Source organism: Macaca fascicularis, chromosome 10 (genome assembly GCF_037993035.2).
Source record: "Macaca fascicularis isolate 582-1 chromosome 10, T2T-MFA8v1.1".
NCBI lineage: Eukaryota > Metazoa > Chordata > Mammalia > Primates > Cercopithecidae > Macaca > Macaca fascicularis.
In genome coordinates, this window is record NC_088384.1 from 23,592,638 (window position 1) to 23,605,050 (window position 12,413).

A 12,413-nucleotide genomic window follows, 5' to 3' on the forward strand; every position below is an offset into this window, starting at 1 on the left:
ATTTCTTTCTATTGTGGTCCCAGAGACAGAAAAGTGGACTTAAACATCCACGTCAGGACTTAACTGCAAGGAACAGTTTCCTGATCAAAAAAGGTTATAGAAGAATATATGCAGTGCAAACTTTTATGTATACCTTTATTATTTAATTTTCCATTATTGAAATGTTCATGAACACACAGGTAGAGAAAATGGTATAATGAACTCCCACATACTCATAACCCAGTTATCAACATTTTGCTAATATTGTTTCATCTGTTTTCATAAACACACAATTTTTTTTTTTGAGGTGGTCTCACTCTGTTGCCCAGGCTGGAGTGCAGTGGCACGATCTCCACTCACTGCAAGCTCTGCCCCCCGGGTTCATGCCATTCTCCTGCCTCCCACGCCTCCCGAGTAGCTGGGACTACAGGTGCCCGCCACCACGCCCAGCTAATTTTTTTGTATTTTTAGTAGAGACAGGGTTTCACCACGTTCGCCAGGATGGTCTTGATCTCCTGACCTCGTGATCCGCCCGCCTTGGCCTCCCAAAGTGCTGGGATTACAGGCGTGAGCCACTGCGCCCGGCCCCCACACACAATTTTTAAAGCAAATCATAGACACCATGTCGTTTCATGTGTAAATGCTTCTATAAATATTTCTAACGGAAGAGATCTTTATAAAGCATAGCCACTGTCCTATGTCACACCTAGCAAGACTAATAGGAGTTACTTCATGTCTCCAGCTTGTCCTGAAAGCAGATGGGCTGGTCCTGCTGAGGGCAGTGGGTCTGAGAGTCCTTGCCTCAGTTCTGCCACTAACTCACTTCCTCTCACTAGGCCCTGGTCATATCATTCAGAAAGTGAACCCGTGGGAGGGCCTTTTCCAGTTCCCAAATTTTATGTTGCCTCTGGAAATAGATGGTGATTTAAGTAGGATGGAACAGAAAACAATTTGTTTGAAAGTAGAGGAAAACAATAGATAACTCTTAAAACCCCATTTGGGTTGTGCACTATTAATAATCATGACTGTAATGCTTTCAGTACACGAGAAGACCACTTCCATTGTTTGTGGCAGTACACTGAGGCCCCTACCTCCACAAAATTATTAAGAGAAAAGACAGCCGGAACTGCATTCTATGTTTAGTAGTTTTTCTGCTTGGCTTGTGCAGTTCACACCTCCCTTAATCTTTGCTGGTAATGGCTAATAAAAGCAAAATGTATTGAGCACTTACTATGTCTGAGGCACTTAGGCCAGCCTCTGCTGAGCATGATCGCATTGGCCCTCACAACAGCCTTTTGAAGTAGGTATTATTATTCCCATGGCAGTGACCATTCTCGACCCATAGGTGGGGACCTGCTGTGACGATGTATAAATTCATAACGATGTGTCCTTCCTCCACACACCCTCGTGAGAACTCGGCTTTGTGAGGATCTTCTGCCCCACGAATCTTCATTTAATTCCCCTCCCTGCAGCATGTTGTCACCTAGCACGCCCCTGCTGACAGGCCCTCTGTAAGTCTTCATCTGAATGACGGCCCTGGAAAATCAAGCTGTGGTCTCGAAAGGGAAGGAGGATCTGCAGATTATCTCCTCAGCATGTGCAGTCACTCTGCTGGCAGCTCTTGGGCCGCTTTTATATTGCCTCAACAAAGAGAAAGGCTGCCAAGAGTGTGTCATGTTCCATTCAGAATTCCCCACGCTGGCAGTGGCTGGGACAGTAGAGACACAGGGAGAATGAACAATTCCCAGCTCAGCCCCATCCATCTCTTCTTACTCTTGTCTGTGTGAGGAAGCCTTTGAGAGTCTTCTTATGATTCTTTATAGGCCCTTGGAAAAGTAAGATAAGGAGGACAGGAGGAGAACAGGAGAATGCAGAGGGAAGCTGGCTGGAGATCAGATCATTTTGCCATAACCAGCAGGCAATTTCTTTCACAAATCATTGAACCCTGGGTAGCCATTATCATCCCAACTGCTCACTATTAACTAGCCCAGACTCTTAAGGTCATGAGAGTCAGAGAAATAGAATTCCTTTCCTTCTTCTCACTCTCTAAATACTGGTCATACTATGTTTAGATACCATGTTTTAGTTTACAAAGTATATTGATACATACTATTATGTTTCTCATGCCATTGTCTTTGAAATGATTATAATCTGACCTTATTAGTGAGAAAACAAAAATTGCCAAAATATTTTCAATTTAAGAAAATAACAAAGGCTCAGAAGTATTGAGTGTCTCAAAGACACTCAGCTGAATGAGGTGGGAGCCAGGCTTGTAAACAGGACTTCTGGCATAGAGTCCTGTGCCTTTTCTATTATATTGTGCCTTTCTGATGTTTAGCCAGTTTCCTGTAGGATGAGGTAAGTCCCACCCTGCAGGAGAGTGGGGAGCTTCCTAGGAGACCTGTCTTTGGTGGTGACGGGCCATATATGAAAACCAAGCTTCCTCCAATTGCCTGCTAGGTCTCTCGCCACTTGCTTCCTCTTACTATCATCTTAGCAAACAACAAGTGATAATATTGGCTTAAGAAAATCATTGCAATAAAATCCAAAAGCTGTGAGGGAAAAAAAAATGTCACTGCAAAGGCATCATTGTGGGAGAAAGTGCTCCAAGGGAGATTCCGGCACTCCTACTGCCCTCCCTAACTCTGGCTCTCTTCGTAACTATTGACTGATGGCTGGACAGATATTTTGACCCTAATTGAAAAAAATACAGAAACTGAGGAGAGAGGAAGTAAATAAGGAGTAGGGAGAAATGTGAAAAAAAAAATTCTTCTGAGGATACCTGGAAATTCGAAATGTGAAATTTTTCTCTTTAGATAAAAGTGGTTTAGGACTACGTGTTAAATTAGGTCTTTAGAACTGAAATATTTCTGTCACTAATAATTTTTCAGCATTAAAAGGGTTCTAGGTGATGCCAAGGTATTATTTCCTCTCAGGAAGCTTAGATTTTCTAACCTTGAGACAGATTCGGAAAAGCTCTGATCCTTCCAGCAAGGATCCTGGTGACATCTCTAACCCAGGGAAGTGACCAGACCCAGTCCCCAGGAATGTTACTTTCTTATTGGATTGGAGTCCAAAAATACTGTTTTTAAACCAAGGGTTATATGTTCATCATAGAAAAAAAAATTAAAATACATATAAGTGAAAAGCAAAAAAAAAAAAACTCTTACAATTCTACCACCCAAATATTACTACTCTTAACCTTTAATACATTTTATGCTATATGTGTTTAAATGTAAACATGTATGTCTATACACAGTGCTACTAAAGCATGCATTAAAATGTACTGTTTTGTGATCATATATCCTTTTAATATATTGTAAATTTCTTCCTATGTCAATAAACTTCACTTTTTTTTTTTTTTTTTTTTTTAAAAAGACAAGGTCTCACTCTGTCACTAAGGCTGGAGAGCAGTGGTGCGATCATGGCCTACTGCAGCCTTGAACTTCTGAGCCCAAGTGATCCTCCTACCTCAGCCTCCAAAGTAGCTGGGACTACAGGCTCACACCACCATGCCCAGCTAATTTTTTAATTTTTGGTAGAGACAGGGTCTTGCTGTGTTACCCAAGCTTGTCTTGAACTCCTAAGCTCAAGCGATCCTCTTGTCTCAGCCTTCCAAAGTGCCGGGTTATAGGTGTGAGCCACCCCACCCAGCCCCTCACCATTTTTAATGTCACCATGTTTATTCCATTGTATAAATGTACCATGATTTGTTTAGTTATTTTTAAATTATGAAATATTTTACTTATAAAAAATATACAGAAGAATTACCATGGCTTATTTAATTTCCAGCACCTCAAGAATCTCCTTTCCTAGAAGGGAATAATTTCAATACCTAATATTGCAGTTTCACTCTGTAGTTTTACAGTGCTCTTGCACATACATTATTTCGTTTGATCCTCACTATCACCTCCTAAGGTTGGTGTTATGTTCATTATTTTTCTCATTTTATAGATGAACTACATAAAACTCAAAAAGACTAAATGATTTACCCTAAGTCCAGTTAAGTCAAAGAGATGGCTGGGTCCTAGGACTAGATGTGACTCTTGTGGCAGGGCAGATCTCCACAGCATGCAAGGGAGGAGTCAGGACCAGCAGAGTAGCCCCCACAGACTCACCCTGCACTGCACCCCCAGCTCCTGCCCTGCCCTGACTTCAGCCTTGATCATGCGTACTTCTGCCTTTTGACCCAGTGTGCTCTCTGGGGGCAGAGACTTCTGTCTTCATTCTTCTCTTTACCCCTGCTGCCCACCACAAATTCTGATACAATAAATGCCCAGCTAATGTCTGCTGGATAAGTGAATGAATGAATAAAGAGTGTCAGAGAGATACACAAATTGTGGAGGCTAGGTGTTCACAGCTTTCTTGCTTAAAGCCTCTGTTTTTAGTTCAGATGTTTTAACAGAACACATCTTTGCATTTTGACTTTTGGGGCTTCTGTAGGTTTTAGTCACCACTGGAAAGCTCACACACTGATGCATGGAAAAGCATGTTCAAAACCAAAGGCAGGGAGAAACCTGTTTGCATACTAGCTTCTTTCCACCTTTTCTAGTGGTGGCCCTACTCTAGCCCCAACTGGAATGGACCAAGCTCTCCTTAAAGCCAGCTCCCAAGTTACCATTATGTTATCCCTCATTTGAAACTACTTTATATTTATGATATGTATGATATAACTCATTTTTAACTGCTTGTTAATACCTTAGCTTAGCAGCTATAATATGGTTCATGAGATTTGTTTGGAGCACTGTTATTGTTGATTATAAAAGCAGTATAGCAGAATTATAAGAGCTTTTAGAACAAAAATTACTGAAATTCCACTACCTAACAAGGCAACTATTTTTCTTTTTGTATAACCCCGTCAAGAGTTTGTCCATGCGTATGGACGTACTTATTTTCCTAGTTATTATCATGGGAGCATGCAGCACTTTTTCCTGATTTTTCCACTTAATATGATTACAAGAACATTGTTTCCCTATTTTTCAGTATAGACTTCATAATTATCTTTTTAACGACTGCATAATTCTCTATTGAGTTGATATACCAAAATGTACTTATACAATTCCCCAGTGTTTCACATTTAAGATGTTTCTGATTTTCCAGTAGTCTATAGTGCCACACTGAAGGTTGCTACGTGTATTGTTATGCAATCTTTTGTGTTTGTCAGATTATTTTCTTAGGATACTTTCCCTTGAGTAAGATTGCTGGGTCAGAGTAGGAGCGCATTTGTGGTTCTTGCCAGGCTGCTTGTGCAAAAAGGTTGTTCCAGTTTATGTCCCCAGCAGTTGGTATGTTTACCAATTTTAGGACAATCTCATCAGTGTAGGAATTGTGGTTAATTTTTTTGTTTGCTCATTTAGCTGAAGTAAAATGGTACTTCAGGGTTGCTTTATTTTTGCATTTCATTGATTATTAAAGGAAATTAGCATTTTCTCCTGTGGTTACTCTTTGTATTTCTTTGGATGTGAGTTGTCTGCTAACATTTACAGGTCTTTGCCTATTTTAGTAAATTGGGATCTTCATTTTTTAAAAATCAAACCAAGTAAACTCTTCACACACAGTGGCTATTGAACTTTTTCATTTATGTTTAATATATTTTCCCATATTGTTTTGCCTTTTCATTTTAGATATGTATTTGTAGTATAAACATTCTTATTTTTGTAATAAAATCTGTAAATGTTTTTTTCTGTTGCTTTGAAACTTAAGCTATCCTCCCTCTGGAGAGCTAATAAATATTTAATTCTAGCTTCTGTTATTTTAAATTCTTTAATTCATCTGGATTGCATTTTACTATAAATTGAGATGCAAATTAAATTTCTTTCTACATTGCAAATCAGTTATTTCAGTCTTAGTCTGTTCTTTTATTCTCTTTCTCAGGAATCATACACCAGATGAAAGGTGATTATGACACTGCACTGAAACTCCACAAGACCCACCTGTGCATCGCCCAGGAGCTGAGTGATTATGCTGCCCAGGGCCGTGCCTATGGGAATATGGGCAATGCCTACAATGCCCTGGGCATGTACGACCAGGCGGTCAAATACCATCGGCAGGAGCTGCAGATCTCCATGGAAGTGAATGACCGCGCCTCACAGGCTTCCACACATGGGAACCTTGCTGTGGCCTACCAGGCCCTGGGTGCCCATGACCGGGCCCTGCAACACTATCAGAACCACTTGAACATTGCCCGGGAGCTACGAGACATCCAGAGTGAGGCCCGGGCCCTCAGCAACCTGGGCAATTTCCACTGCTCTCGGGGAGAGTATGTCCAGGCTGCCCCCTATTATGAACAGTACCTCCGGCTTGCTCCCGACCTTCAAGACATGGAAGGAGAAGGGAAGGTCTGCCACAATCTTGGCTATGCCCATTACTGCCTTGGAAATTATCAGGAGGCAGTGAAGTACTACGAACAGGATCTGGCACTGGCCAAAGACCTTCATGACAAGTTGAGCCAAGCAAAAGCCTACTGCAACTTGGGCCTAGCGTTCAAGGCTCTGCTGAATTTCAGTAAAGCTGAAGAGTGTCAGAAGTACCTACTGTCCCTAGCCCAGTCTCTGAATAATTCCCAGGCTAAATTTCGAGCCCTAGGGAACCTGGGCGATATATTCATCTGTAAAAAAGATATAAATGGTGCAATAAAATTCTACGAGCAACAGCTGGGCTTAGCTCACCAGGTAAAGGACAGAAGATTAGAAGCCAGTGCATATGCAGCCCTTGGCACTGCATACCGAATGATCCAGAAGTATGACAAGGCCCTGGGTTATCACACACAGGAACTGGAGGTATATCAGGAGCTGAGCGACTTGCCAGGGGAGTGCAGAGCTCATGGGCACCTGGCTGCTGTCTACATGGCCCTTGGGAAATACACAATGGCATTCAAGTGTTATGAAGAGCAACTGGATCTAGGGCAAAAGCTGAAGGATCCAAGTCTGGAAGCCCAGGTCTATGGCAACATGGGCATCACAAAGATGAACATGAATGTGATGGAAGAAGCCATTGGTTACTTTGAGCAGCAATTGGCCATGCTGCAGCAGCTAAGTGGAAATGAGTCTGTGCTTGACAGGGGCCGGGCCTATGGCAACCTGGGAGATTGCTACGAAGCCCTGGGTGACTATGAGGAAGCTATCAAATACTATGAACAATATTTATCTGTTGCGCAGAGTCTGAATCGCATGCAAGACCAAGCCAAGGCTTACCGAGGCCTGGGAAATGGACACAGGTAAAAATGACCAAGGACAATTGTGGTTTATAGTTCTGCAAAAAAGAGCATTTGTGACAGTAATGGCAACTTCATGTCTGCATGGCAGTTTGTTAACTACAAACATTTTCTTACATATCTCATCTGATTCCTCCAATAACTATTTGAATTAAGTAGTTGATATTGTTACCCTTATGCTATGGATGAAGAAACTAAAGCCCAGAGAAATTGAGTTAATACCTAAGATTTGCAGCTTAAAAGGGACAGCTGAGAGTTGAACCCAGGGCTCTGTGACTCCAAATGCAGTGCCTTTTGACTACATTAGAATGAGAAGGATAATAGGGATTGGGAAGGTGAATGAATCACTTTCCCTGATCTTTTCTGAATACCTCCCACATTATATGAATGTGTTTATTAATACAACATCAGCATCTAACAATTATTTAGACCCCATTGTGTTGCTTCTCAGAAAAGCCACCTGATAATAGGAGAATGCATAAATATACTATGTTGCATGCATCATCTGTGCAAGGTCCCTTGCACAGATATCTTAATAGTTATAGCAGTTTTGTATTACTCTACATCTATTATCATCTGCTGTGGGATGTGGGATTTATTATCACCAGAATCGGAGGCTCAGGGGAACTAATTCACGTGCCCCACACAAATGGTTTGGTCATGCTCTTTCCACTCTTATCGTGTCTTCTCTTAGCAGCACAAAAAGACACACTGTTGGTCAAGCTGATACTTTCTCCTAAATGTGGGGAACCCAAGAAGGTGCCTGTGTCTGCAGAATATATGGCCCCACCAGAGAGGCAGGGGATTAGGGCTCCTGGAGTGGAGGAAGGGCAAGGGTCAAACTAAATCTTCACCCACAGAGTGCTCTGAGAAGCTCAGGGTGAAAGATTTATAGCCACTGTAAAGTGATTTCAAAAACATAGTCTAAGCAGTAGTGGAAATTGGGAGGCCTGAAGAACCAAACAGTTCACTTGCTATCATTGTGCCTATTAATATATTTTGTTTCCTCTGGGGTGTATATCCCATTGAATCTCAAGCTCTTGGGAAGGTCACTAAGGGATGACTTTTGAATTGCTTTCCAGATTATGAAATTCCTCTGCATCTCACTCTAAGGGCACATGATAGATTTTAGCTAGAAGAGGAGTTAAGAGCTTCTATAGTAAGTGACAGTGACAAATGCTTTTCATTTTCTCAGGGGCTTTAGCATGTCTGCACCTGCACGAAATAATATCATTGCTTTTCTGTCTACATCCCCACAGGGCAATGGGGAGCTTGCAGCAAGCCCTCGTATGCTTTGAAAAGAGGCTCGTGGTTGCCCATGAGCTCGGGGAGGCCTTCAATAAAGCCCAGGCCTATGGAGAACTGGGAAGTCTGCACAGCCAATTAGGGAATTACGAACAAGCCATTTCCTGCCTTGAACGCCAGCTGAACATTGCTAGAGATATGAAAGACCGAGCCCTGGAGAGTGACGCAGCCTGTGGCCTGGGGGGCGTTTACCAGCAGATGGGGGAGTATGACACAGCCCTGCAGTACCACCAGCTTGATCTACAGATAGCAGAGGAAACCAACAACCCCACATGCCAGGGCCGAGCCTATGGGAACCTGGGCCTGACTTATGAATCCCTGGGCACCTTCGAGAGGGCTGTGGTCTATCAAGAACAGCACTTGAGCATTGCTGCACAGATGAATGACTTGGCGGCCAAGACGGTGTCATATAGTAGCCTTGGAAGGACCCATCATGCCTTGCAGAACTATTCCCAAGCAGTCATGTACTTACAGGAAGGTAGGTGAAAAGGCCCATTGTGTTCTCTTGGCCTACTTGAAGTCAAGTTCAGAGTCAGAACTCAAGACTCAGAGGGAAGTATGCACAGTTTGAGTGGCCACTTCTGTGTGGAGTAAGGGTCTCAGAGGCCACATTGTCAGTTCAACTCCAGAATCACAGAATCCCCACCAGGTGTCCCTTGATAGTACTAAGGTGTTTCATTGTCCATAGCACCTTGCCCTGCTCTCTCAGACCCAGATTGTCTTATTCTCTCAGTGACAGCATCTACTGCTCGCCAGCTGCCCAAGGAGCTGTGACCCTCCTTGCTTTTCAGAACCCTCTGTGGAATGAGCAACATGTTCTCACACAGATGAATCAAGTAAGATGTAATCCTAAAAAATTGTAAGGGTTTCAATCAGAAGAAAATGTCCATCTGCTCCAAGCTCTGTTGTCCCTCTAGAGAATATCTAAACTAACCATATTAAAACTTTATAGAAGTCAGTTCTGACATGGCAGCTGAGGTCTAATCCAGAAGTGTCAGTCTGAGGGGCACTCAAGCAGTAAACCAGGCTTCTTTCCCAGCATTTGTCACCTACGGTGCTTGGGCTGGTGCCACAGTAGGGTCTTGTTCCAGGCAGGCCTAGAAACTGAAGGCTGCACAGTTTCACCTTGGATCCTTCCTTCCTCCAAAAGCAGAAGTCCCACAGCAATGCATTTGCCCTCCACCTCTTTACATTGAGATGGGGCTTTCTGCTCTTAAAAGTCCTTCCCCTTACACAGGCATATTGGATCCTCTCATCCTAGAAGGGAAAAAGGGCAGAATGCTCACTGGTTAAAGGAATGGTTACTGATTTCAAGCAAAAACTCTCATTTCCACGGGGCTTTGCACATAAAGTTTGTTTAATCTGATTCAGTTCTCACGATAGTCTTGTGAGGTATATCTTTTTATTCCCATTTTTGCTGTTGAATCACCTGAGGCTCAGAGAAGTACAGTGATTCAATCCTCATGATGTGGTCAGTTAGTCAAGGAGTAGGGCCCAGTCCAAGTTTTCCAACCCAGAAACCACACAAGATCCTCTCTGAAGTTGTTTCTAACTTTACAATTGCAGAGTAGGGTTGGGCATCCTATCCCCTTATACTCCCGAGCCCCCACTGGGAAGCCAGGAGAGAGATAAGCAGGAAGCAAAGAGGAGAATGGGTGAAGAGCTGATGATTCGCTGGTCTCCTTGCAACAGACCAGGGACTGCGCTGGCCTGCAGTCTGAGAGGTTACAGAGAGTCTGGAAGCCACTTCCCAGACCTTATCTCGCTCCCCTTCTATCCACATGGGGCTCTGCCTGAATGCATTAAATGAAAATGTTGGCTTCTAATTTCCTGAAACATGACTGTGGTAAAATTCCAACAGACGAGGAGCAATTTTCATTTGAATTTGTAAAAACTATTAAATTCAGTCATATGACAACTTTTCAGCTGTGTTCTTTTGTACTTCCTGAAATACTATTTTCATGAAACAGCTGGTTTGCCTGAGACATTGCAACGCAATTCTATATTTGTGGAAAACTCTCAAGTTCATTTTTATTGTTTCTTGTAATTTTTTAAGTCTTGCAGAGATCTAAAAACTCTAATTTGTAGCATCTCTACGGTGTCTGTCTTGTGGATGTATCCACTAGAGAGCCTGCAGCTGATGACTTTCCTCGTGGGCCAAACCAGAGTGCCTCTTCTCATGAGTGCAGGACACCTGGACAGTGCTTTCCAAACGCTCTGAGTTAGGTCTGCAGCCTCTGGCAAGGAGGGGCTAGTTTATCTGGAAGCCACCCCGTGGTTCCCTCTCCCTTGGCTTTGGAGGCTGTGGAGCCTTATAGATCAATATCACCCTGCTTCAGTGCAATAGATTCTCACAGGTAGGGCCTGGTCTGAGTCTTTTGAACAAGCTTTCCAGGTGCTGTGGAGGGAGACACCCCTGGATAAAACCACTGGTCTCACCCAGCCCTTCCTCTTCTTGCAAATGAAGAAAGGGAGCATGGATCAATTTGGTGACTTACCTGGGACCAGTCCCTGACAAACTATAGGTTCTAGGAGAGCTGGATGGGTGTCAGGTTCCTAAGAGGCAGAAGCAGAGAGAAGCTGCGGCAGGACAGATACCATGTCTATCCAGTGGGCTTTTAACTCTTCATTGTTGAACCTCAGCTAGAGTCCTACATGCTGAGGATATAGCAGGAACAAAGCACAGTCCCTGTTCTCATAGAACATGGCTTCTAAGCAGGAATTGTCTCAATGAATTTTACTTCTGACTCATAGATCTTGACCTAGAAGGGACATCTGTATTGAAGAATTAATGTGGTTAGCTTATTGAAGATTTAAACAATCAGTACCCTTCTGGTTTTCTCCCAAGAACCATCTTCTTTCCTATGTTTTTCTATTCTGTGAGGTGTTTAAATATGTGAATTATTTACAAATATTTTTGTTATCCAATAATATGATTTAAACTTAAAGTGTTGTTTCTAAGTTTTCTGAGTTAGGAGCATTTTGAAATGTGTATTTATGACCTTGAACCTGAGTGTCACTTTTCTTACCCTTTCAACAGACTCAATTCCTTTTCAAAAGTCTGAAATTGCACAGGCCCAGCATGATCAGAGGCAGGCTTCCATCTACCCTGAATTAGATTAGAAGAAGGAAGTCCTTCCTTTGTATGTGCAGTTGTACGGTGGGAGCCTTCATGCTGTCTCTGCACAGGCTAGCTTCTATGTACAGTGAGCAGGGTAATGAGGGCAAAGTGATGCTGAGAACTGCCTAGTGACCAATATAATAAATGGTTGCCTTCAGATTTGACTCTCACAAAGCTCTGGAGGTTGCTGGTGTCCTGAAACCCCGAAGCTTGCTGTGGGTAAGTGACCCAAACTGCAGGTGCCTACCTGAAGGCTATTAAAATGAGGATGGTCTCATTTAAGGTTTTTGCCTTACAATAGCACTGGTTTTGCAACCCTGCTGAGGCACATCAAAGTCTTAAACTGAAAGGGAAAACAGATTAGACATGAAATGTGTCAGTAACATCAGTAACAAAAGGCAGGGTCAGGCTGTGTTCATATTCTGCTTTCAGGAGAACATCGTATGTGTCTTCTATTAATGCTCATTGGATGCTGTGCACGTGAGAAAGGAAAAATACTCTTTTGCCTTCTATATTTAACTATCAGGAAGAGCTTTGCCAGCCAAAGAATCAGGTTAGATAAGTTTATCAGCCAGGAGTTTTCCTTTGCAAAGCTGTGGATTTCAAATTTAGGAGGGTGACCAGATTAAGTTTCACTTGTTTTAGTGTTTCTGCCTGCCCAGCAAACCTGTCTCCTGCTGATAGCCATCACCTGAGCTCTTGCCAAGGCATCCTGGAAATCCTGGAAATGTTGCTACCAACACAGAATTTGAAGAGAAGGCTTATTCTACCTTGGCTGATTCAGCTCTTATCCTC

At 42.8% G+C, this 12,413-nt stretch overlaps 1 protein-coding gene across 10 annotated transcripts in view; it reads left to right on the forward strand.

Moving 5' to 3' along the window:
- TTC28 (tetratricopeptide repeat domain 28) overlaps positions 1-12,413 on the forward strand; it is a 727,080-nt gene that overhangs the window by 601,614 nt on the left and 113,053 nt on the right. For all 10 annotated transcript variants that reach the window (XM_005567710.4, XM_045364300.2, XM_015457345.4 and 7 more), the window contains 2 exons: positions 5,854-7,195; positions 8,452-8,975. In XM_005567710.4, the coding sequence (XP_005567767.3) occupies positions 5,854-7,195; positions 8,452-8,975 (1,866 nt within the window). The remainder of the gene's footprint in view (positions 1-5,853; positions 7,196-8,451; positions 8,976-12,413) is intronic.